Source organism: Rhinatrema bivittatum, chromosome 8 (genome assembly GCF_901001135.1).
Source record: "Rhinatrema bivittatum chromosome 8, aRhiBiv1.1, whole genome shotgun sequence".
Lineage (NCBI taxonomy): Eukaryota > Metazoa > Chordata > Amphibia > Gymnophiona > Rhinatrematidae > Rhinatrema > Rhinatrema bivittatum.
This window is the reverse complement of record NC_042622.1, coordinates 68,855,003-68,881,996: the sequence shown is the minus strand read 5'-3', so window position 1 is coordinate 68,881,996 and position 26,994 is coordinate 68,855,003. Positions and strand designations below refer to the sequence as shown.

The 26,994-nt window shown below is 41.4% G+C and overlaps 1 protein-coding gene across 6 annotated transcripts in view; it reads right to left on the bottom strand.

Moving 5' to 3' along the window:
- RALGAPB (Ral GTPase activating protein non-catalytic beta subunit) overlaps window positions 1–26,994 on the bottom strand; it is a 392,859-nt gene that overhangs the window by 224,070 nt on the left and 141,795 nt on the right. For all 6 annotated transcript variants that reach the window (XM_029614592.1, XM_029614596.1, XM_029614594.1 and 3 more), the window contains one exon: window positions 17,265–17,432. In XM_029614592.1, the coding sequence (XP_029470452.1) occupies window positions 17,265–17,432 (168 nt within the window). The remainder of the gene's footprint in view (window positions 1–17,264; window positions 17,433–26,994) is intronic.

The following is a 26,994-nucleotide window of genomic DNA, read 5'->3' as shown; positions in this document are numbered from 1 at the left end:
GCTTGTCTGACTGAATAAATTTCACACAAGGGTCTCATTTTTGTGGCCCAGCTATGGAAGAACACTGGTGTTCAACCTTTTGCAGTGCTGAAGTGGGATTTTAGGCTCGATAATCATAAACGTCAACTACCTTCACTTGAAGAGGGCACTAGCTTGTCTGGTGGCTATAGCAGGGCCTTTGCGGCTGCTGTCTCATATGGAGGATATTTTTTGAGTGACTTTGATGCTGATGCTAAAGGCATAGCGGTAATATACTAGAATATCTTTAAGGAAAACGTTGGGAGTACCACACCGCAACACTTAAATAGACAAATGGAACACAGACTTGGGTTTGACAATAGATACTAAAAACTGGAAAGGTATGTGAACATCTGCACAACACCTATCTATTCCCAACAGAAGGGACGAATTAATGATTAAGTTTCAACATAGAACTTACTGAACACCCACTTTCTACTCCATTCTTTTCTGATGTAAACACTGTCTGTTATAAGGGTTGCGGAGAAATAGGCACATTTATACACATGTGGTGGCACTGTCAGAGTGTGAGACAGTTCTGATCTGGGGTCACAGAGGAAATATATGTCATTTTTGGCATTATATGTTCAGCCTTTATTAGGCCTCAAGGATCTTTAAATCCTTCTAAGCAGAGAACACTGGTTAAGAAAGGGCCCTGACTTTTACTGTCTGGGAAACTGATAAATATGGGGCTGACCTGTACAGCTCAGCAGTTACTACCATAAGCTTGCTGGGCAGACTGGATGGACCGTTTGGTCCTTTTCTGCCATTATTTCTATGTACCAACTTTTACTGGCAGATATATAATAGCAATCACACCCTGTGGCTCTCAAACACCGTCTGTACTCCAGGCACCAAATTGTAAACAATATCTCTAATGTCAGTAAACCTGGTTTCTTCTTTAAATAATTTATACCAGTTATTATCCCATCCGATGACTATATAATTTTGTAGGACCACTACTCATAGGGTCACTGTATTTTACCAGACTCTTTTTATGGTTTGGGTCCGGTTTACTTTATATATATTTTTTTATATTTTTATAAGTTTTTATAGTTTTCTTTCTTTCTTTCCATCACCCTAATGAGAGCTCCAAGATGACATTTCAGATTACAGTCAAACTAAATGTCACTTTCTTAATCCCAATTCAAAGTAATCCAGCAGTGATACTCATCTGCATAGCCCAACACGATCGCGTTTCGGACCCCCACTTTTAAGGTCCTGCTTCAGGGGAAACGATTTCTATTCTTGTTCCGTGACACTCCCAGGGCAATCGTCAAACGACCAATAGATTAATCTCCAATAGCTGTCTCCATCAAATAATGTAGATGCGGTCCCACCTTGGACTCGCCGTCCAAGGTGGGACCTCATCTAGACTAGAAAATATTATAGTCTGGCTTAAGGAGTGATTATTCATCCCTGCATACTGGGCTAAATATCTTATGTACTCTTTAATCTGGATAGAGGTTTCTGTTAATGGCTTCCTTTACTCTCTACTTTCATATAGGCTGAGCGCACTGTTAGCCCCCGTCTGGCCGCGCATTTTTGACGCGCTATTTTTACCCCTTATACAGTAAAAAAACCTGCTTTTCTGTACACCCTCCGACTTAATATCATAGCGATATTAAGTCAGAGGCCCCAAAAATTAAAAAAAAAAAATTTAAAATCTGCCTGCGGCCCGCAAGATAGATGCTCAATTATGCTGGCGTCCATTTTCCGAACCCGTGGCTGACAGCGCCGCTTCTGTCAAAAGTTTCTTTACTGAATCGTGTGCCCAGGAGAGCGGGCCTGATATTGTTTACTTGAGGGCTAGTTATAAACAAGAATGTTGTATGTCTGAAAAAAGCTACTGAAGGATGAGTTAAAATAAAAAATACATTTAATCTTCGTTTCATCCAGTCAGACCAATCCAGACGAGTGGTATGTAAACAAGCTACTCCTGAATAGGCAGGACACTGCCAACCCTTCTCATAAAACCTCCTCAGCGAAGGAGACATCCTCCCTAGCTATGAGATCTAGGTGATAATGCCTCAAAGAAGGATGCAAAGAGGACCAAGTCGCCACCCTACAGATCTCCTGTTGAGAAATCAAATGCAACTCTGCTCATGAAGGTGCTTATATTCTAGAAGAATGAGCTCTGAGGAATGGCTTGCCCTTATTAATGTGAGCAACCATATTACCTCCTTAATCCAAATCACCAGGAAGGCCTTGGTAGCTGCTTCACATTTCTTTGTTCCATTGAATAACACAAAAAGATGATCTAATTTATGAAACTTCTTTGTGATCTTAAAATATCTCAGCATTACTCTCCTTACATCCAAGGAGTAAAGCAAACTATAATACTTCCCCTTAACTTGCTTACTAAAGGATGGTAAACAGACTACTTATTTCAGATGAAAGACAGACACCATTTTCGGAGGAAGGAAGGCACGGTACAAGTTTTGACCATATATTTTGCATTTATCAATAACAGTTCCCTGCAAGTAAGCACTTGCAAGTCCAAAATCCTTCTTGCCAAATAAATCGCCACCAGAAAGACCACTTTTAAGGAGAGCAATTTCAAGGAGAGCAACCTAATAAACAAACTGTGAACCTGTCAAGAAGGACAACACTAGGTTCAAATCCCAAGAGAGCAAAGGATCCCTTACTGGCGATCTAATGTGTTTGACCCCTCCCAAGAAATGAGAAACATCCGGATGAGAAGATAAGGGTCTCCTGATAACTTGGCCCCTACAGTATCCAATAGCTACAACCTGAATCTTCAAAGAATTTAGTGTTAAACCTCTGGCCAGCCTGTATCATAAGAAATCCAAATTAGAAAGAACGAAAGTGCTCCTGGGAACTATCCACCTATTGGAATACCAGTGCTTAGAAGTTCTCCAGATTTGAACATATTCCAAAGAGGTAGAGAATTTCCTAGCTTTCAGGAGACTGTTCACCACATCCAGTGAACAACCTCTTGATTAAATATGATCTCTCAAGGGCCAAGACATAAGACAAAATCATCCTGGATCTTCGTGACAAATAGGTCCATTAGAGCAGACTTCTGTGCTGAGGTATCTGCATCAGCTTTCCGTCTAACAATCTGACAAGATCGACATACCGAGAACATCTCGGTCAGTATGGATTTACCAGGATCACAAGACCTTGATGACAAGCAATTCTTTGAATAACTCCACCCACTAACAGCAAAGGAAGGAACACTTATAGAACTTCTTCTGATGGCCAATGCTGAAGCAAGGCATCTAGACCAAATGATCTTTTCAGCCTTCTCTTTCTGTAAAACTGTGGAACCTTTACATTCTTATCAATTGCCATGAAGTCCATTAACGGAAGCCTCCGTCTGCTTACTATCAGATCGAATGCCACGGAGGATAGAGACTACTTGCCGGGACTGACTACATGACAGTTGAGAGTTTGCCTGAATATTTTACACGCTCACTATGTGAGTGGTGGAGATCTTCAGATTTCTTGCTGCCTATCAAATCAGCAAGTCTATCTCCTTTGATATCTAAGGACTCTTGGTTCTCTCTTAATGATTCACATATACTACTGCTATAGAGTTGTCAGGTATGACTCTAACCACCTAATTCCAGAGAAGTGACATAAAACTCTAGAGAGACAATCGAATCACACTGGTTTCCAAACTGATTGACTGCTTTGTTTCTTCCTTCAACCAAAATCCCTGCACCACATGACCCAGACAATAAGCTCCTCAACCTCAAAGGCTGGCATCCATTGTCACAACTACCCAGGTTGGAGGTTTGAGTTCCACTCTCTTCTGAAAATTCTTGGAATGCATCCACTATTCCAGACTTGCCTTGATCTTATCAGCACTGACAACCTCCTGCAATAATCTTGAGACCAAGGATCCCACCTGGACAACAAGGCATTGCAAGGGAGATGGTTGGTCCGTTAGATGATCAAAGGGTTAAAGTGGCACTTGGGAAGATAAGGCCATTGCGGAAAGAGTAAATGAATTCTTTGTTTCGGTGTTTACTGAGGAAGATGTTAGGGAGATACCCGTTCCAGAGATTGCTTTCAAGGGTGTCGATTCAGATGAACTGACCCAAATCACGGTGAACCTGGAAGATGTAGTAGGCCAGATTGACAAACTGAAGAGTAGCGAATCACCAGGACCGGATGGTATACATCCCACGGTTCTGAAAGAACTCCAAAATAAGATTTCAGACCTATTACAAGTAATTTGTAACCTATCATTAAAATCATCCGTTGTACCTGAAAGAATGGAAGATGGCCAATATAGCCCCGATAGATATAAAGGGCTCCAGTGGTGAGCCGGTAAACTATAGACCGGTGAGCCTGACTTCAGGGCCAGGAAAAATCGTGGAATCCAAAAGAATAAAATCACAGAACATATAGACAGACATGATCTAAATAAGACACAGCCAGCATGGATTTACCCAAGGGAAGTCTTGCCTCACAAATCTGCTACATTTTTTGAAGGGGTAAATTAACATATGGATAAAGGTGAACCATTGATGCCCATGATCAGATGTCCATTCATCAGAACTCAATCTGATTCTGATCAATGGGCATCGCTTTCTAAATTGATCCGACGTTCTGTGAGAGGCTCTCTACATGCAGATAGCCTTTTGGAATACTGTCGGTTACAATGCATTCCACGGGGCTTAAGGATGATAAAAGAACCACATCTGTATAGGGAGGATCCCGATTTCATCCAAGACTGGAATGCTATTCTTAATAAATGTAGCCTGGATTTAATGATCCTGATTATTAAAACAGCACAGAAAAAAGATGGGGAGATTCAGGCTGAAATTACAGGAATTAGAGAACAATTATCTGCTACCATTGAGCCCGACAAATATACCGAACAACTCAATAAACTGAATGAATCAATTAACAAATTTCGATCCGATCTTAAACTATCTAAATTTGAAAAAATTCAACGTGATGAACGTGACTATACACAGGGATACGTGTATCCTTGGATGGATGAAACCAGGAACGAGACCAGACCCAATAAAGTCACCTTCGATTCAGGGAGTGATGAGTCCTCTGGTGACGAGTTGTTAAACAAGCCTCGGGGCAGTGTGCAAAGACGAGAGATTCCAACAGACAATCGTTTTTTAGGCAGGGGGCGAGGACGCACATGGTTCCAACGAGGGAGAAGAGGCGTGTGGACGGACGAATCGCAACAGTCCCGCCAGACTCGGTCGCAGACCCAACGCAATCTTTGATACTGAATTTATCAGGGACATCTCTATCACCTTGTCAAACACAAATACTAAATAAAGGCTTGACATTTATACCTACTCCGAAGGCAGACCTTTTTCAATTAGAGGTGGCTCTTTACAAATTTGTGAGAAAACTTTTCATTAAACATTTTTTTGCACAACAACCAAGCGGACCAGATCTGTCTCTTTTTCGCAATAAATCCACCTGGTGTCCTCCGGGCCCCCGGATGCGGTAATTAACACATTTTATCAAAGGACACTCGCTGATTTAAGATCAGAATTTTCTAGCCAACGATCCTATTCAAATTTAACAAAAGCAGAAGCCTTAGCTCTCAAATCCTTACGCACCAATGAACAGCTGGTGATTAAACCTGCAGATAAAGGGGGCAAGATAGTCCTGATGAATCGTACCCAATATTCAACAGAAATACAACGACAATTAAATGATTCACGCTTTTACAAAAGATTATCACATAATCCCACGGAATCCATTTTTAATGAGATTGAATCTTTAGTAAAAGAAGGTATAGAAGTTGGTTTTTTTAACATCTCAAGAAGCTTCTTTTCTTCTTCGTAAGTGCTCCCAGGTCCCAATTTTCTACATCTTGCCCAAGATCCACAAGGACATTAATAACCCCCCCAGGGAGACCAATAGTCTCGAGTAAAGGCTCATTATTGGGACCACTGTCACAATTTGTGGATTTTTTTCTGGCACCTTTTGTTCTACAATTAAAATCATGCATAAGAGATTCTCAACAACTAATACAATTTCTCGATGATTACCATGATGATCGTGTGGACATCTCATTAATACATTTGGTAACTCTTAATGTGGAAGCATTGTATACGAACATTCCCCAGGAACAAGCGATTGACATTGCAAAGCCTTTTTTTGAAAAAAGATTGAGACCCCACAGGATCCCTTCCTTTTTTCTAGAAACTTTAACACGCCTAGCACTGACAAAAAATTTTTTCGCATGGGAGGGGACTTTCTATCAACAAATTTGTGGTACGGCCATGGGGGCCACAATGGCCCCCGATATAGCCAATTTGTTTATGGGCCATTTTGAAGATGAATGGATATATATGAATAATCCTTTTTCTCAATATATTTCCACATGGAGAAGGTACATTGATGACATTCTTCTATTTTGGACTGGAACAGTGGAGATTTTTCAAGATTTTTTGGTATGGCTTAACAATCGCAATAAACATTTGAAATTTTCAGCCAATATACAGAACACAGATCGATTTTTTAGATATTCATATTTCTAAAATAGCAACAGGTTTTGAAACCACCCTGTTCAGGAAATCAGTAGCAAGCAACACTTTTCTACACTTCACAAGCGCCCATCCTAGGTCATTAAAAGAGAGTCTGCCCACCAGTCAGTTTTTTAGGCTGAGGCGTCTTTGTACCACATTATCTGAATTCCAATACCAAGCGAAAGATCTGTGGACGAGATTTCTTCAAAGAGGATATCCATCCAAATGTATTAAGAAAGCATACATGAGGGCGAAATACACTCATCGAGAATGGTTATTCTTGCCCCAAACTGATGACAAGGATGATACACTTACCTGCATCCTGCCTTTTTCATCAATGGCATCAAAAATGAAGTTCATCATTTCCCACAATTGGAACATATTGCAATTACACACAGAATTTCAACAGATCCCAAGATTTACATACACCCGTGGTGCCAACCTAAAGGATCAGCTGGTACATTCTGACTCCTCAGTACGCGATACGACTCATCATTCAGGTTCACACACAAAGTGTGGCTCTCGCACTGTTTGCCACGTCATGATTTCGACTTCAGTGGTACACTTTTCTAGACTGAATAAAAATGTGATCTTACACCACAATACAGATTGTTTATCATCAGGGGTCATATACATCATACAATGTCCCTGCCAACTATGTTATGTGGGCAAAACAAAGAGGACATTGAAGACACGGCTGATTGAACATCGATCTTGCATCAACATGCACAGAATCACTGCTCCTCTAGTTACCCACTGTTTAGAATTTTTGCACACATTTGATGATTTGAGAGTCTGTGTACTCGAACAGCTGATTCCATCTTGGCAGGGTGGCGACTTTGATAAAAGACTTCTTCAAGCTGAACAAAGATGGATACATCGATTGGACACAGTTCACCCACGGGGGCTTAATAACAATCTGGAATATAATGTTTTTCTATGATGAGTTTCATTCATCAATCTGATGTCCCTAACGCAGAACACATTTTCTTCTGATGGTTTCTGCCTCCATTTCGTTTAGTTATGCAGTTCTGAGCAAGCGTCTTGTTTCTATGACAATCGGAAACGTCATCTGACGTCATTACGTCCGCAAAAGAGCGGGCTATTTAATCCTACAAACCGGTTGAATGTGGTCTCTAGCCCGGCGTTGCTGGACAGGATGACATCGAGACTCTATGTCCTGCTCTAAATAGGTGGCTACACCGTTGTCAGCTAAGTACATTTTCAATTATGTTATATTTTCATCGAGCACCAATGGTATGTTTCTTCTTTCACAGATCGCTTATTAAGAGTTTTTGACTCCTGAAGAAGCAGCCGTAGGCTGCGAAACACGGCCGCTGTCGAGTCAGCACCCAATATATACTGAATATAAGTTGCATGCATTTAAGGTATTCATATCAAACGGATTATAGTTTGCGACATTACAAGGTTTTTGATGATTCATCTTGCTAGAGATTAGTGCTTGAGGCAATTGCACTGTGGGATTCTTTCATTGCAATTTCTCTGATAAAACAAGCTGTGAACACACAAGCTGCATATATCAACATATAAATTCAAACAACATCGGAGAGTGTGATTTCAACACACAGGCTGCAAATGATTGATAAGACCGGATGGCTCAATGTGGTTACATTGAGCACGTCGACGATGGCTTGCTGATGCAGTCCTGTCTTCCCTAAATAATTTTTCAAAAAAAAGTTTTTTCATTTTTTTCGTTTGTGAAAAATACAATTGATCAGACAAACGGTGTCAACTATAAATGATTGTATCTGGCGATACCTTTTGTGTCTATATTATTATTATTATTGTGTCTATATTATTATTATTATTATTATTATTATTATTATTAATAATAATAATAAAGGTGATGTATTTGGATTTTCAGAAGGCATTTGATGAAGTCTGTCATGAGAGGCTTCTAAAAAAATTAAACAGTAATGGGCTAAGAGGCAATGGCCTTTTGTGGATTGCAAACTGGTTAAAAGACAGGAAAGAAGGCCTTTTATGGATTGCAAACTGGTTAAAAGACAGGCCCCTTTGGATAAGGGGCTTCCTCTGCCCCTTATCCAAAGGAACTGTTATGCTCGAACTGTTTATTTAAACTAGCTGCTAAATCAGCACCCCAAGCTAGTCAATTGTTTTCTGCTTTTTTGCACTACTCCTTTAGTAGTGTTAAGTTAAACTAATTCTTTCTCTCTTAATGGCCCTGAATTGTACACCCTGTTTATTGTAACTTTCTTTCTAGTTAAATGGTTTTCCCCCGGTTATGCTGTAAACCGGCACAATAAGACTTCGTCTTGAGCATTGGTATATTAAAAGAATTTAAATAAATAAATAAACAAACAAACAGAGTATGATTAAATGGTCTGTTTTCTCAGTGGAAAAAGTTAAACAGCGGCGTGCCTCAGAGATCTCTTCTTGGAACAAAGCATTTTAATATATTTATAAATGATCTGGTAAGAGGTATGACGAGTGAGGTGCTCAAATTTGCAGATGACACAAAATTATTCAGAGTAGTAAAATCACAAGTGGATTGTGATAAATTGCAGGACCACCACGCAAGACTGGAAGATTGGGCATCCATATGGCAAATAATATATTATGTGGACAAGTGCAAGGTGATGCACATAGGGAAAAATAACCCATACTCTAACTACACAATGTTAGGTTCCATTTTAGGAGTTACCACCCAGGGAAAAAATATGGGCATCATAGTTGCTATTACACTGAAATCATCAGCTCAGGGTGCAGTGGCGGTCAAAAAGTAAAGGTAATGGCAAATAATTGCAGAGGATATTATAATTCCTCTGTATCGCTCAATGGTTAGACCACACCTTGAATACTGTGTGCAGTTCTGGTCACTGCATCTCAAAGAAGATGTAGTTGTACTGGAGAAAGTACAGAGAAGTGCGACCAAAATGATAAATGGCATGGAACAGCTCCCATGTGAGAAAAGGCTAAATAGTTAAGGGCTGTTCGACTTGGAGAAGAGACAAATGAGGGGGGTTATAATAGAATTCTACAAAATCATGAAAGGACTTGAACAGGTAAATGTGAAACGGTTATTTACTCTTTCAGATAATACAAGGACTTGGGGGCAACTCCATGAAGTTATCAAGTAGCACATTTGAAACAAATCAAAAGAAAATTCTTTTTGACTCAATGCACAATTAAGCTCTGGAATTCTTTGCCAGAGGATGTGGATAAGGAAGCTATTGTAGCTGGGTTTAAAAAAGGTTTGGATAAGTTACTGGAGAAGTTCATAAGCTGCTATTAATCAATAGGGCATAGCCACTGCTTGCTGCTGGCATTAGTAGCATGGGATCTATTTAATATGTGAGTACTTGCCAGGTACCTGTGACTTAGATTGGCCACTGGTGGAGACATTCAAAGTTTCCATAATTTTTCCTGGCTTGATGGACCCTTAGTCTGACCCAGTGTGCCATATCTTATGTTTTTATGTTCTCTGATATAGTCTCATATGCACCCTGCCCAGGGCACCAGCTTCAAAGCTGCAGCCATGGAGCCTAAAGCTGTAAATAACTTCATACCATTGGATTCTGGAAAGACATCAAGGTGTGACCCTGCCATTGAAATTTCTGAAGTATTTGCTCTGTCAAACAGAGCCCTTTGATCAGAGTTTGAGAAGGAAGTAAACTGCTCTTGGAGAAGTTCACTACCCATTGAACATCTGAGGCAAATCCACCACTCTTCTGGTGGCTTCTGGTATTCACCCACTCCATTTTCACCTCATGTGCCAATCATCCAAGTAAGGGTGCACCAAGATTCCTTCTTTCCGCAGGGCTGCTGCCATCAAACCAATCCTCAACAAAGCCGATCCATCCAATTACCAACCCATCTCCAACCTTCCCTTCCTCGCCAAGATCCTTGAAAAAAATCGTCAACCGTCAACTCACAGCACATCTGGAAAATCACAACATCTTATCCCCATCCCAACACGGATTCAGAAAACACTTCAACACCGAAACGCTCCTCCTCTCCCTCACAGACCACATCCTCAGAGACCTGGACTGCTCCCAATCATACCTCCTCATCCTACTAGACATCTCTGCTGCCTTTGACACTGTCAACCATGAAACCTTACTAAACAGACTAAGTGACATCGGTCATTGCAACACCACATTCAAGTGGTTCAAATCATACCTGACAAACCAGTCATACAAAGTCAGACTTAACTCCACCGAATCCAAACAATTCCCCCTTACACATGGTGTACCTCAAGGCTCATTCCTCTCCTCCACCCTCTTCAGCATCTACATCCTCCCCCTCTGTATGCTTCTAACCAGACTAAATCTAAACTACTTCCTATACGCAGATGATGTGCAGATTCTCCTCCCCATAAAAGAAACTATCACAAATACACTAAAAACCTGGGACAACCTCCTCCCGAAGATAACACAACTACTATCTCAAATGTCCCTCAACCTCAACCACAGCAAAACTGAAATACTTCACATCAACAAGACCATCTCAACCCTCAAAGACCATAACCCAGCACTTGCAAAAGACAACAGAATAACCTCCACAGCCAGAGATCTCGGTGTAATCATCGAGAATGAACTCAATATGAAGAATCATATCAAATCAATAATAAAGGATGGATTCTACAAACTGCAAAGACTCAAAAGAATCAAACCACTCCTCTATGCCCAAGACTACAGAACAGTTCTCAAAGCTCTGCTTTTCTCCAAACTTGACGACTGTAATGCCCTACTCCTGGGCCTCCCATCCAACACCCTCAGGCCACTCCAATTGCTCCAAAATGCAGCGTCAAGATCACTCTCTAATACCAAAAAATCTGAACACATATCACCAATCCTCAAAAACCTACACTGGCTACCCATTACACACAGGATTCAATACAAAGTTCTAACACTCATACACAAAGCACTATACACTGAAAAATTCGACTGGCAGAGCCCTGCCCTTCACTTTCAATCCACTCAGAGAACACTCTGATCTACGAACACTGGTCTCATTCCTACACCATCACCAAAAATGGCCCACCTAACCTCAACAAGGAAATGATCCCTAACAGTAGCAGGCCCAATACTCTGGAACAGCCTACCACCTCAACTCAGGCTCAACCCCACAACCCAATCATTCAAAAAGAACCTCAAAACATGGCTCTTCAAAAAAGCATACCCAACTACCACCCACCATCCAACACATGAAGACATGCCCCACCGGTGCTTACACCTCCCCCCCTCCCCGCCCCACACCACCCACCATAGAACCACATAATGTAATGAACCCCACAATCCAAGATTTCTTACTACACTAGATGCTAATATAATTTATAATGACTCCTCACAGACCAAACACCACGCATGCTACAAAGTTTCAATGCAAAATGTTATAAAGTTCAATGCAATATTATGTGAAATTCAATGCAAAATGTTACAAAGTCCGATGCAAAATGTTACAAAGTTCAATCTAAAACAAGAAGTCTACATTAATAGGCTCCTCCGTTACGCTGTAAACCGGTGTGATATGTCCGATGAACATCGGTTTAGAAAAACAAACAAACAAACAAATAAATAAATCACCACCACCATTACTTTCGAAAAGGTTCTGGCATCCTTTGCTAGCCTGAAATGCAGGGTCTGAAACTGAAAATGACCCTCTTGCACTGCAAAGCGAAGATACTTCTGATACCATAGCCTTATTCAAATGCATATCTAGGCCTCTTTAAGATCTTTGGGGGTCAGAAACTCCATCCCCTTCACTGCCATTATAGCTGATTTCAACATCTCCATACAGAAATGAAGCACTCTTCAGAAACTTGACAACGTGCTTCAAAACCAGAATACAATAAAAGGAGCCATCCTTCTTGGGAACCACGAAGTAGACAGAATATTTGCCCTGTTTCCTTTGGAGTCTTGAAAAAGATATGACTGCCTGTATACTGAGCAAACAGTCCAAAGTTAACCATATCCCCTCCTTCTTTCTGGCAGAATGAAAGCAGGAAGCCATAAAAGCATTGGAAACGGGACAGGAGACTTCTAGTGCATACTCCTTTCAAATTATATAAAAGACCCACTGATCTGAAATAATCTGGACCCAACTCTGATAAAACATGGAATGTGGGTCCCCAGAAACTCATGGGGAACTATGGGAGGGCTGGAGGATCTATTTTTATCACCTCTTCTGGCAGACCAAAAAGACTGAAATCTACCAAATGTCTGAGATCTTTGAACAGAGGACGTTCTCCCTTGCTCAAGTCTCTTGGAATCATGAAACCTATTAGGAGCTTGAGAGAACTGCAAATCATTCCTAGGCTTATCCTCTGGCAGCCTTGGAATCTTGGAATCACTCCAAACTTTGGCCATCTTTTCAAGGTCTTTTTCCAAACAAAAACAATTCCTCTTGAAGGGGAGCTTTGTTAAATTAGTCTTAGAAATAGAGTCCGTGGATCAGTTATATGCAACCACAGCAATCGTACACCGCTACTATGGAAGCCAAATATCTTGCAGTGGCACAGACCAAGTCAAAGAAAGCATCTGCCAAATATGTTGCCCTTGGTTCCAAGTGTCTTCCAACTGGTTGCCACCATTTATTCCTGAACACACTGTGATAGGCGCAAGCTAGATCTCACTATTATGCAGCTAAAGTCAATTATCCGAAGAGCTATATTCGCAGCTTCAAAGGCCTATTTCAACACAGACTCAATCCTTCTATCCTGTGTTTCCTATAAGACCATGCCTGGAATGGTGTGTCCACATCTGGAATTTTAACTTTCACCCTCTCTTAAACTAAAAGGTACAATTTAGATAAGAAAAATCCCTCTCTAAAATTCACTCTTGGGGAGATCCGCTTTAGATTAATCAAATCCTTAATCGTTTTGCGCAGGGGAAATGATTTTGATTTATATTCTGCTTTTTGGCATTTCCTTATACTGACCAGAATAGGCTCCTCATTGGAAATTGTAGCTTCCTCTGTCTTATCCTCTAAAATATACAATATACACAAAGCTTGGACAATTATGGCAGGAAGTTCCTCCCTATGAAACAACTGGACCACTGAAGAAGAATCCTCTCAATCATGAGGAAACTCTCCTTCCTCCAGCTCTTCTTCAGAATCAACACCCTTGAGGGTTTTAAACTCCTCCAAGGAATCATCTGAACTGGAGATATTAACACAGTCCAAATCCTCCTCTTTCCTGGATGTCTTCCTCCATTTCACCAAATCCAAGGAAGAAGAAAAATCTGGAGCAGACTTCAGAACCTGTCCCATACGAAAGGCCTTGTGCATGCATTTCATAAATTCCTGAGATACAGAAGCTGAGACCACAGAATAAATCTCTATAGAGATGGAACTAGAAATGTCCTGAGTCCAGCAACCACAGATGCTGGAACACCAGAATCCCATTCCGCAAGGGTAAGGAATGGAGGCTCCAGCTCTCCATCCTGTCGTGGTCTCAAAATGGCTGCCGTTCCTGCCATGGAGCTCCTCTCCCAAGTGGGATTTGAATGCCTGATGGTCCCACTGTTTCCGTTCTGCCTCCCGAGATCCATAATCACTTCCTGGCTGCATTCCTTCTCCCTCCAAAAAGCATGGCAAACCTATGCTGGTCCTCCTGCTTGCAATCACTATGTCCTACAACAGTGTACATCTGCAGAGCATGGGAAGAAGTGCATGGCCTTGTTCCCATGATCTGCAGATGCCACCATATCTGAGCTGTCCTGCTGACACCATTACTGACATGGGAACCCAGGGAAGATAGTAAAACTCATCTGATGCTATGGAGAGCTGTTCTTTAGGCACTCAGACAGTCCTGTCCTGCTGCAATATTCTTTCCTTCTTTCGTCAGTAGCTGCCTTATTTGTTTATCTATTTATTTATTAACTTTAATTGGACACCCAAAGAAAAACAAGCTGCTGCCTTGATTTAACCTCTTTGAAATTAAATGGCAGAAAGGGGTGGGAGTGAGGGTACAAAGCATGGGAAGCCCAAAACAGGCAAGTAAGGTGAAGTCTGTAGCCCAACTGGTAGCTCCCTGGCCCAGGCCCTGCTCAACAGAGAGGAGCACAAATGTTCACCTCAGGAGCAGCTTAGCAAGCAAATTAACCTGGTTCCCGGAGAATAATGCCCATCTTTTACTCAAGAGCTGCTCTCTAATAATTCCTCTTTACCCAGCCTAACCAGGCCATAGCTCACAGTATAGGACTGCTTACCTACCATCTGCTGGAGACAGAGAATACTGGAAAGGCTGAGGTCAGCACAAATGCCTATAAGGGGCAAAGTCAGCGAGCCTGTTGATCTCTATTTCCATCTGCTGGTCAGGTGGCATAATTCATTTGGTGGACTGGTCTGACTGGATGAAGAGGAAGCATGCTTTCAACAGAGCAGTAATAAGCAGCTGAGCAGGCATGTCCTACCAAATAAATATAGGGTTAAGAAGAGTTTGAAGCCAAAATCAGGCAAAAGGGTCTTAACTTTTCCAGGCCTTATTTTGTAAAAATGCCTGCCTAGAAAGGTAGAAAAGGTGCATGGTTCTTGTTCTCTTCTTGGCTTCTCCAACTACTGCCAGGTACAGTGCATTTCTAAGGATAACACTGTCAGTGGGTCATGCATCACTGATAACAGTGCCCTGCCCATGAAATGCTGGGCTTACACTGACATTTTACTTCGCTCTTCCAACTGTACATAAAGTTTATGAGTCTTTTTGAAAACACTTTGCTTGAAAATTAGAACATATGCTGTAAAATATCAAAATGTTATGTTGAGTACAAAGATATGCATAAAAATAAAAAGGTTATAGTTGTAGAATTCTATTTTTACAAGTACCTTTATAAATGGAGCCCACCAAACACTGCTCCATAAGCGTTTGCATATTCTCCAGGACTTCTGGTCATCTTTGTACTTGCAGCCTGCCAAACAGATCCAGCCACTGCGATAACAGAATTAACTAGAAGTTGGGTTTTTCTGGCAGATTGCAAGTACAGAAATAATTTGAATTCCTAGCAGAAATGCAGGCACTCATGTCTGGCGGGTTCTCATCTTCATGTTGACCAAGTCAGTGCAGGTTGTTGGTGGAGAGGTATAACCCGGAAAGTCCACAGGGGCCTAGAAGGCTAGATGTTTGGGCAACAGCCCTGCCAGTATTGACAGCTATTAAGATTATTAAAAGGCCTTGTGGTTAGGTTTGGGAAGGAAGGAGTGCTGGTGTAACCTAAATATGGAATCTTGCAGGCTCATCTACCCAACAGGATGGAATAGAAAGGAAGAAGTCAACAAAAACTGTCTTGGATAAGGAGTGATATCCTACAAGCAGTCACACTTTATTGGCTGCTACTATTATAACTGATGTTAAATATGATGTAAATCAATTACAATTCAACAAAAAAACATCATATGTGGAAACAAAATTATCTTACTGAATATGAACGGAAATCTCATAAATTGTTGTTTGTAGAAACGTTAGCTATGCAAGCTTTGGACAGTCTATTACATTAAGACCGTTGTACTTTTTTATTTATTGATTTCCATTCATTATATTAAATGACATGGGACACTTCTTTAAACCTGGCTTTCTCTTGCCTTCTTAGTGTCAAACCGTCAAAAATTAACTAGTGTCGCCGCTCACCCCTGGAAATTCGTTCGAGAGCCACTGCTCTTTTGTTGGGGGGCCGCTGCTCTGCTGTCTTTTGATTTTGAAACAGGCTCAATGTTTTAAGAGTTGCCGCTCTGTTTAAGAGCCGCCGCTCAGCTTGCCCAACACGGCTCGTGTTTCGTATGAATACTTCCTCAGGGACCTGTGACAGTATGTGTGTTTTTCTACAATAAACAAGATAAAACATTGTCTCTCATGTCTTATTCATTATTTACCTTATATTAAGGATATTAATCGAATCTTTGGTTACATACGGTCCTTGCAACGTGGCGTGGCTCTGTGTCCTCTTCTCAGGTACAGCGTTTCCGTCCAGGATCCACCATTTTTTCTTTTGCCTTTTTTTTTTTATATTTTTAACCTCACTTAAGTCACCACCAATCACAGACAAGCAAGTGTAAACCAATCACATTCGTGTTATGTTTCAAATGAGGGACTGCCATTCCACACTGTCATTCATATCATAAGGGTTTTGAGCGGATAGTTTAAATATCCACCACTGCTCTCTATAATTAAGTTGATATTGAAGATCTCCTCCTCGACTGGGACTCTGTAGTTGTTCCAAAATTGACCATTTTAGTTGATCAAACACATGATTGTATTGAACACAATGTTTCACCATTGGGGCCTCTAAAGCAGAGCGGCAGCTCTTACAACATTGAGCCTGTTTCAAAATCAAAAGACAGCAGAGCAGCGGCCCCCCAACAAAAGAGCAGTGGCTCTTGAACGAATTTCCAGGGGTGAGCGGCGACACTAGTTAATTTTTGACGGTTTGACACTAAGAAGGCAAGAGAAAGCCAGGTTTAAAGAAGTGTCCCATGTCCTTTAATATAATGAATGGAAATCAATGATTAAAAAAGTACAACAGTCTTAATGTAATAGACTGTCCAAAGCTTGCATAGCTAACGTTTCTACAAACAACAATTTATCAGATTTCCGTTCATATTCAGTAAGATAATTTTGTTTCCACATATGATGTTTTTTTGTTGAATAACACTTTATTGGCTGGCATTGTTAAAAGGGATAACTGGGCTGAAACTGCACGGGACCCTTCCTCGTTCCCTGGCTACCGTAAGATCCTATAGTCCTCCCAAAGCAACAACACACAGCAATTAAACACAAGAGTTTACCTGTCTGGTAAAATAGTCTCCAGTGCAGAGATGAAGTAAGGGACCATCACATCGATTCCTTTCAGATCACAGCAAAACAGCGGAGGGGAGTTCAGAATAATACTGGCCAAAACTGGGTGACAAACAAAATCTGATATCTGCAAACCTTGCACTAAAACCATGTAAAACCTAAAAAAAAAAAAAAAGAAGAGTCACAGCTGTGGAAACATACAAACACTCAGCAATGTAAGTCAACAATATTCTCTTTCCATACATACAAATGTTATAAGAGGTTTTGCTTCTTTATAAAGCAAGAGACCTGCAAAGAAAAGCTAAACAATTCTGGCACTTCAAGAATATAAAGTAACAACACTCTTACACTAATGAAAGGAGCTCTCAGAGAGGGGATAGGGAAGAAAATGCTCCTAGCATTTAGATATGTTAAAGACATCATTGTAAAATACTTTCAGTTTCCTTCCCTCTTCTGATTATATAAAATGTCAGCAGGTAAGGACCACTTAGTTCTCCCAGTGGTAAAAATTATGGGACTGGATTTTGCACAAGTATTTTTATGCTTGTAAGGTTACTTTGTGCTCATGCAAACTGAGACTAGATTGCCCACAGGCTGCATTCTGATTTACAGCTACCAAATAAATTTCGCAAAAATAGAGGAATTTTATTTCTGCTCACCAGACAAATAATTATTTGTGACTGGTTATGATTATTTATTTATAAATGTATAGTCTGCCTAACTAGGGGGATTGCAATAGTACATACACAATGATCAATTAAAATAAAAATTAATTACCATAAAAAGTAAGTTAAGATAATTATAATAAAAAATAATTGATCATTGTATATGTACCATTGTAATTTGCCTAGTAAGAACATAAGAACAAAAGAAATTGCCATGCTGGGACAGACCAAGGGTATAGTCTAGTATTTTAGATAGGCGGGCTATAAATTTATAAATAAATAATTATAACTGAAAACTCTGAATGGAGAGGTTGTGGCTGGCCCATAAGACAAGATTTATAAGCCATATTTCATGAATACTGCCTCTGTTCCTCCCTTCAAGACTGACTTGTGGGCGCAGGGCCCATAACACCTTCTGGACTGATCAGTTTGGTTTAGGAGTCAGTTAAAAAAAATGTGAAACTGGTTCCTGGATTTTTATGACCTATCCATTGAGCAATGAAGAGCTTATTTTAATGAAGAGATGTTTTGTATTCAATTTTTTCTGTGAACATGAGGACTTTTTTTCATCACTGTTTACTATCAGCATCAATCCTACTCCATTCTAGGATCTGTGCTTGGTTCATCCCCAGCACACATTGTACCTCATTCTGGAACCTGTTCCATTCCTAGACTGTACCTCATTCTGTGATCTGTACACTAGGATGGGTCTTTAGCCACCACTTACTCTTACGGTACCATATGATTGGATCTGTTTCATGCCTATACTGCACATCATTCTAGGATGTGTATCATGCTCATTTTGATTAATATTCTGGGATCTGTGCCACTTCCCACTGCACTGTACACTATATGCCTGGATCTGTCATCCATTCTTGGATCTGATTTCACTGAGCAATTTTTCTAATTCTTTGAACTCCCACCAAATTCTTCTCAACTAAGACTTATTGAATATTAGGTCCAATATTAAAAGATAAACATTTATGTATGTTAGCCAGATAAGATTAATCCAGTTAACTTATATGGGATACTCAGCAGCACAGCTATGCTGCTGAATATCCCTGCCAAAATTAGCCAGATAAGTTATATCCAGCTAAGTCAAACTTGCTGTATGGGAGGTCTAACTTGTCCAGTTAAATAAACTGGATATGTATGAATATTGCTGCTTATCCATCTAAGGGATAAGTAGCACTATCCTGACCCACCCACTGCCCACTCACAACTATCTACTTAGCTGGATAAGAGGCGGCCGCTGAATGGACATGGATATTCAGCGGCCACCACTTAGCCAGATAAGTTGATATCTATTCAGTTAAATAGCATTGAATAGTGGGCTCATTATGTTAAAGAGTCACAAATTACTTTGCTTCCTTTGGATCCGATTGGTCCATATAAGTGTGCTATCACAAACAACAATCAGATGCCGTTCCATGGAACGTCATTTGTGACACTAAGTGAAATTTGCCGTTGGTATCATATGGGTTCTAAAACCTTGGTGTGTGTACGAGATACATTGTATCTGTCTTGCTGTTGTTTTGCAGTATTGCATGGTACCCAAATGGGACATTTTCTTCTTCCTTGAAAATACCAAATAAGAAAAATGCACCTATTATTAAACTTGCTGTTAAACATGGGGCTAAGCAGAAGCAAAAAAATCTCCGCATATAAATAGCAGGTCATCAAAAGTGAACTTTAGCAAAAATGGCTCATTGTTTCCTAAAAAGTAGTTTTGTTTGGCTTCTTTTCAGGATGTTACTACAGGATTCTAAAATTATGCCACAGATGTACCACTGAAAGACTGCATCCCCATGCACTCAGCCTCTGGCTGTGGAGACACTGCTTTCAGGCCTTCCTATATTTTACCCATACTATACATTTGGGTCCAGGATTACATTCTAAGCATTTTTGACAAAGTGCACAGTTGATGACGGAGTCCTGAGGGACTGCTTACAGCAGAAGCTCTATCTGCTGGCTGGCAAGTTGGGCTTGCTGGGAAAGAGCACTTAAATACGCAAAGGAAATTGTTGGAAGATTAAACTATCATTGTCTGTGTAAGTCTGTGTGCCGGTAAGTAGTTTGACAGTATAAATTAATCCAGAATATAGATTAAGGTTAGAATTTAATTCTACATTTATAATTGTGAGTTTGCAAAGGTCACTTGCTTGATCTGAAAGGGTAAGAGAACTAGGTTCCGGGGGAAGTAGTCACTGGCTTCCATATTAGGAGTTCCCAGCCAGGAAAAGGACTTTGGAGTCTTTGTGGACAATACACTGAAATTCTTAGCATAGTGTGCTGTGGTGGTCAAAAAAGCTAATTGAATATTAGGAATGATCTGAAAAGGAATGAAGAATAAAATAGAAAATGTATTGCCTCTGTATTGATCCAACCGCAACTTGAGTATTGTGTATAGTTCTGGTTGTATCTTCTCAAAAGACATAGCGAAACTAAAAACATAAGAACATAAGAACTTGCAATAATGGGTTAGATCGAGGGTCCAACAAGCCCTGTATCCTGTTCCCAGCAGTGGTCAATCCAGATCACAAGCACCTGGCAAGACTCTAAAAAGTAAACAGATCCCTTGCTGCTATTGTGCAGTGATTAAGTAGTGGCTATTTCTTAATAGTTCATTGACATCTCCAGGAATATGTCTAAACCTTTTTGAAACCCACTTGCACTAACTTCTTAACCACACCATCTGGTAATGAAGTCAAGAGCTTAATTGTGCGTTCAGTGAAAATATTTTCTCCGATTTGTTTTGACCATGCTACTTACTATCTTCATGGAATACCCCCTAGACTTTATATTTTTTGAAAGAGTAAATAACTGATTTGTATTTACATGTTCTATTCCATTCATGATTTTATATATCTCTATCATCTTCCACCCCTCAAACATCTTTTTTCCAAGCTGAACAGACTTCGGGGTAGATTTTAAAAGAGTGCGTGCGCATTACCCGGCACGCATACACATGGATGCCCGATTTTATAACATGCGCATGCAGGTGCGCGCATGTTATAAAATCAGGGGTCGGCGCACACAAGGGGGTGCACACTTGTGCATCCTGCGCGCGCCGACGCCCGCAGCCTTCCTCAGTTCCCTCCCAGTCCACTCCAATTTCGGAGGGGACTGGGAGGGAACTTCCCAACCCCCTATACTAACCTCCCTTCCCCTAACCTACCTGTCCCCTAGCCCTAACCTAGCCCTCTCCCAAATCTTTATTTTACCTTTTGTACCTGCCTCAGGTCTCTACACCCCCGCCCCCACCCCTTTCCAGAGGCCCCGGGACTCACGCACGTGACCGGGCATTTGAAAATTGGCCCGGTGCGCGTAACTCTTTGAAAAGCTACCCCTTAACCTCTTTAGCCTTTCTTTGTAGTGGAGCCATTCCATCCCCTTTATCATTTCGGTCATCCTTCTCGCTACCTTTTTCAATTCAACTGTGTACTTTTGAGATGCATTGACTAGAACTCACACAGTATCCTAAGTGAAGCCTCACCATGGAATAATACAGGGACATTATGACATTCACCATTTTATTCTCCATTCCTTTCCTAATCATTCCTAACATTTTGTTTGCTTTTTTGTCCACCTTCACACACTGAACCGAAGATTTAAAATTATTGTCCACTTCCATGCCCAAGTAAGTCCTTTTCCTGGGTTGCAACTCCCAAAATGTTACCTAACGAAGTAACTACAATGTGGGTTACTTTTCCTCATGTGCATCACTGTGCACTTGTCCACATTAACTTTCATCTGCCATTTAAATGACCAGACTCCCAGTCTTGCAAGATCCTCCTACAATTTTTCACATTCTACTTGTGTTTTAACAACTAGGTATAATTTTGTAATGTCTGCAAATCTGATCACTTCACTCATTGCTCCCTTTTCCAGATCCACTGTTTACCCTTCTCCACTAAGAAAACTGATTATTTAGTCCTACTCTATCTTTTAACCCGTTTGCAATCCACAATAGAACACTGCCTCTTATCCCATGACTTTTTAAATTTTCTCAGGAGTCTCTCATGGTGCACTTTGTCAAATGCCTTCTGAAAATCCAGGTATACTACTCCAATGCTTCCCAATCTTTTTTTTCCTCTCTCGGCACACCTAGTACAGGGTTCACTTTGTTGTGGCACACTAACCACTTCCTCTTCTCTTCCCTCACCCCCATCCTATTGGCATCATCATCATCACCTTCACCTTCTCCCTTCCATCACCACCATAATCACCCCTCTCCCCTGGCATAATAGTCTTCCCTTGCCTCTTCACCACCCCTTGGCATCATCATCATCACTTTCTCTAGCCCTCATTCTCTCCCTCTCCCACCCCATGGCATCTTCATCATCACCTTCTCTCTCCAACCATCTCTTCCTCTCCCCTCACATTATCACCACCACCCCTCCCCTCCTACCCTCTCATCATTATCTCATCAACTCTCCCTGTTCATTGTAACTTTCATTCTTATTATTTATGGTTTTACCCTGGTTTTGATGTAAACCGGTACGATAAGACATGGTCTTGAGCATCGGTATATTAAAAAGAATTTAAATAAAAAATAAAAAATTATCACCTTCCTTCTCCGTCCACCCCTCCCCCATCCCCTGGAATTATCTCTCTCTCTCTCCTTCTGACCCCTGGCATCATCACATTCCCTCTCTCCCTCCATCTCTTTTCCTTACTCTTGGCATCATCATTACTACCTATTACGTTTGGGCAGTGATCCGGTGTAGTGAACACCACCTTCAGGAGTGACTCCAGGTGGAGAGAGACAGGGATGGCTGGAAGGTCTCTGATGATGGCTGGGAAGGAATGTGAAGCGGCAGGAGTGTATGGAACTGGGTGATGGCTGATATATGGAGCAGAGTACTGGCTGGGAACAAGACAAGGTCCAGGCAGGGTCAAGGCAGGCGGCAGGCAACAGAGTCAAAGTCCAGGCAGGGTCAAGGCAGGCGGCAGGCAACAGAGTCAAAGTCCAGGCAGGGTCACAAGAACCTTATAGCAAGACGGAGAGCCCGAAGGCCATACACACATGGCAAGGCAGAGGGCCCGAAGGCCACACACACATAGCAAGGCAAGGCAGAAGACCCAAAGGCCACACACACATAGCAAAGCAAGGCAAGGCAGAAACCCAAAGGCCACACACACATAGCAAGGCAAGGCAGAAGGCCCGAAGGCCACACACACACACACAGCAAGGTAAGGCAGAAGACCCAAAGGCCACACACACACACAGTAAGGCAAGGCAGAAGACCCAAAGGCCACACATACACACAGCAAGGCAAGGCAGAAGGCCTAAAGGCCACACACAGCAAGGCAAGGCATAAGGCCCGAAGGCCACACACAGCAAGGCAAGGCTAGAGCAGGGAGCCCAACGAGCTTGATGCCGAAGCACTGGAGTCTAGGGTAGGCAGGGCTATAAAGGCACATCCAAGACATAGAGAAGATGGATTGGGCCAGCCAGTAGAGCCTGCTCTTGAAGGACCCCTGGTGGTGAGGCAGTTGCACAGCAGCCATAGCCGTAACACTACCTTTCCCTTTCCCTCTATCCCTCTCTCTCAAATCCATGGAATCATCACTTCTCTCTCCCTTCCTATCTTCTGCACCTCTCCTGCTATCATCATCATGCTTTTCCCCTCTATGCCTCTCTCTCACACCCTGCCATCACCTTCCATTTCTCTCTATCTCTTTCCTCCCCAGGCATCATCATCACCTTCCCCCTCACTTCCTTCCTTCCTCACTTTCTGTCATCTTCTCTCTCCACCTCCTCACCCCTGGAATCATCACCACATTCCCATTCCTCCTACCCGTTTCCCACCCCCCGACTTCATCAATTTCCCTCTCCATCTATCCCTCTCCCCCCACTCCCAGGCATCATCATCATCATCATATTCCACCACAACTTCACCCCACCCACTCACATCATCATGACCTTCCCTATCCACCCCTCATCATCTTCACCTTCCATCTCTTTCCCTCTGTGTCCAACCCTCTCCCTCACCCCTTGGCATCATCAACTTCCCTCTGCCTCCACCCCTTGGCATTATTACTATCCCTCTCCCTCCACCCTTGTCCCTCACCTTGAAATCATTAACTTCCTTCTCTCTCCACACACCCCCCCTCCATGCCAATCACATTCTCTTCCCTTAACCTCCACCCCCTGGAATCACCTGCTTGCTCCCTCACCCCCTGGCATCATCACCTTCCCTATCCCTCACCCCCTGGCATCATCACCTTCCCTCTCCGCTCCTGTCCCCCACCAACATCATCATACTCTTCTATCTCCCCCATCCCCAGTTATTACCTTTTCTTCCCACTCCCTCCAGTTATCCTCCTCACCTCTTTGAAGCATCATCATTTTCCCTCACGCCCTCTCCTGGCATCAACTTCCCTTCTCCCTCTCCCACCTCTGGTGGCACAGTCAGCTGTTCCTTTCCCCACCCCCAATCCTTGAACAGCAGACGTCTGGGAGCAGGCTTGCTCAGTGCTGCTTCTTCCACCTTTGCCAGCTTCTTTCTGCAATCTCAACTGCATGGGGACAGCAAATCTCCCAAGCCTACAGAGCTCCTTGCAGGTTCCATTGCAGAGAGCCAGCAGAGGGAAAACAGGTGCAGCTGCTGATAAGCGCTGCTCTATGACACCCCCTGCTGGTGGGAGAACATCCTGTAGGGGGTGTCATACAAAATGAAGACTGCAGCCACGGCACAGTAGTGTGAAGTGGGACACCAGTTAGGAAACACTACACTACACTATCAGCTCACCATTATCCACGTTTATTAACCCTTTCAAAAAAAATGTAACAGATTGATGAGGCAAGATTTCCCTTGTATAAATTCATGCTAGCTGTGTCTCATTAAACTTTGTCTTTCTATATGTTGTCATCTTTTTCTTTAGAATAGTTTTCATGATTTTTCCCAGCACTAAAGTCAGACTCACTGGTCTATAGTTTCCCAATCAACCCCAGAGCCTTTTTTAAAGGTCAAGGTTACACTGACCACCCTCTAGTCTTCAGGCACAGCAGATGATTCCAACAACAGATTAAATATTACCAGAGAAGGATGACAAAAATAATAAATGAAATGGAACATTTCCCCTATCATGAGAGGCTACAGAGGTTAGTGCTCTTTGGTTTGGAAAAGATAGGGATGAGAGGGGACATGAAAGAAGTTTATAAAATCATAAATTTCCTTCTGACATCTCTTCCATGCACATCATTGTTGAGTAAGCAACACTATATTGTGGATTTGTAGACAACTACTCCAGTGGCGACTAAACTTTTCAGCAGATTGCTTGCAATAATCTGTGGGTTCTGTTTTGCAGATCTGACAAGTTTTCAGGCAGTTCTCGGACTTTCAGATCTTGCCTCGACTTCAACAGTTACAAGTAACTGTTTCTTAATGTTTCTGACAGTTGAAATTGCTAGCTGGAAGAATTTAGAGATTTTTTTTTTTTAATAACCTTCCCCAGCTTTGTAAAATTGAACTAGTTTTATTTTCAAATGCCCAGACAGCTGCTTAGAGAAGCCTATGATCATTAAAAGTAGATACAACAATCATAACGTGAGAGTTTAGAAGGGTCATAATATTTGGTCAACCATGGAATTGCCTTCAACTAACTGAAGACCTAATAAGTCAATTAATTTTCTGGGCTTTATTAACAACTGGGTTGTTTTTTTTATAAAAAGTAGTAACAAATCAAGTGGAAGGGTGTCCAAACTTTGGAACAACATTCACAGTTTTATTATTTTCAATCTGTTAAAAAAAATCAGCAAAAAGTAATTTTGCATTAAAAACTGCAGAAAAATATGTTTAACATTGTAAAATGTAGAGACTGTGTCAGCTTCAGTTTACTTAGAAATTTATTGAAACATACAATCTGACGGGTTAACTAAGCTTTTGCAAACAACTGTAAGTTACTCTGCACAAGTTACATCCTGCGTGCAGCACATATAATTCCATGAGAGGTAATACATGTGCATATTCATTCAATTACCCAAGGATTTTCAAACTGGCTGTAAAGTCTGTCTGTGCAATGTAAGCTATGTGAGTTATAAAATTATCCTCATAATGCTCAGTACTGGACAAGTGACAGATTCACTGAAGTAGGCAACTAACCTGACAGACGTTAAAAGTTCTTTCAAATGATAAAAATCACTGCGGAAAGTAAGACCTTTGGGTTGCCAGTGTGGGTATACTGGCTTAGTTGGTTAAGCACAAACTCAATTCAACACTGTAGAACAGTGGTTCTCAACTCAGTTGGACACACCCAGCTAGTTGGTTTTTCACTGTAACCCACAATGATCATGCATATGATAAATCTGCATATAATGGAGGCAGGAGCATAGATTACATCATTTTGTAAGATGCTCTATATAAGGCATCATTTAAATACAAAAATAAAAATAAAGTGTTGCAAACACAAAATAGAATATGAAACTCAAGATGTTATCAAAAAAAAAAAAAAAAGTTAAGTTACTGTAGAGGCAATTATCAACTACCAGTGATCTGACAAAATTTGTGGGTAGTTTTTACCCATTGGGTTTGTCACAATAATCAAAGCAAAACTTTGTGGGTAGTTTTGGCAATGATTACTGCCTCTTTAGAAGTACCCACACACATTTACACTTTTTTTGAGCACTATGTTTTTTAAGGCAAAATTATTTGTATAATTGCCTCCCCTAACCTAATTCCAGCTTGGGACCACCAGTAAAACACCAAGGATTCTTTATTAGCACAAAAGGTCTTATTAAAAAGCTCACTCAGGCAGAGTTTCACTCTTATGTTGAGCTGCTTCAGGGGCTATAATGGTCAATATGATTTAAAGGCTGTCTCCTTAATAAAGTCTTGTGCGTTTCTCACAGAGTGAACACAACTTCATAGTTAGACCAATGGATGCCAATTTTCAATCCTCATGAGAGTCTATCGAACTCAGAACATCACTTAAATGGATGAAAGCGTTAGAGTGTGTTCAGCTACTTCAAAATTACTTATGTTTATTGGGACATAACGTAGACTTCCGGTGTTGAGCGTTGGTCACGGCGTTCTTAAGCTTTTGTGAA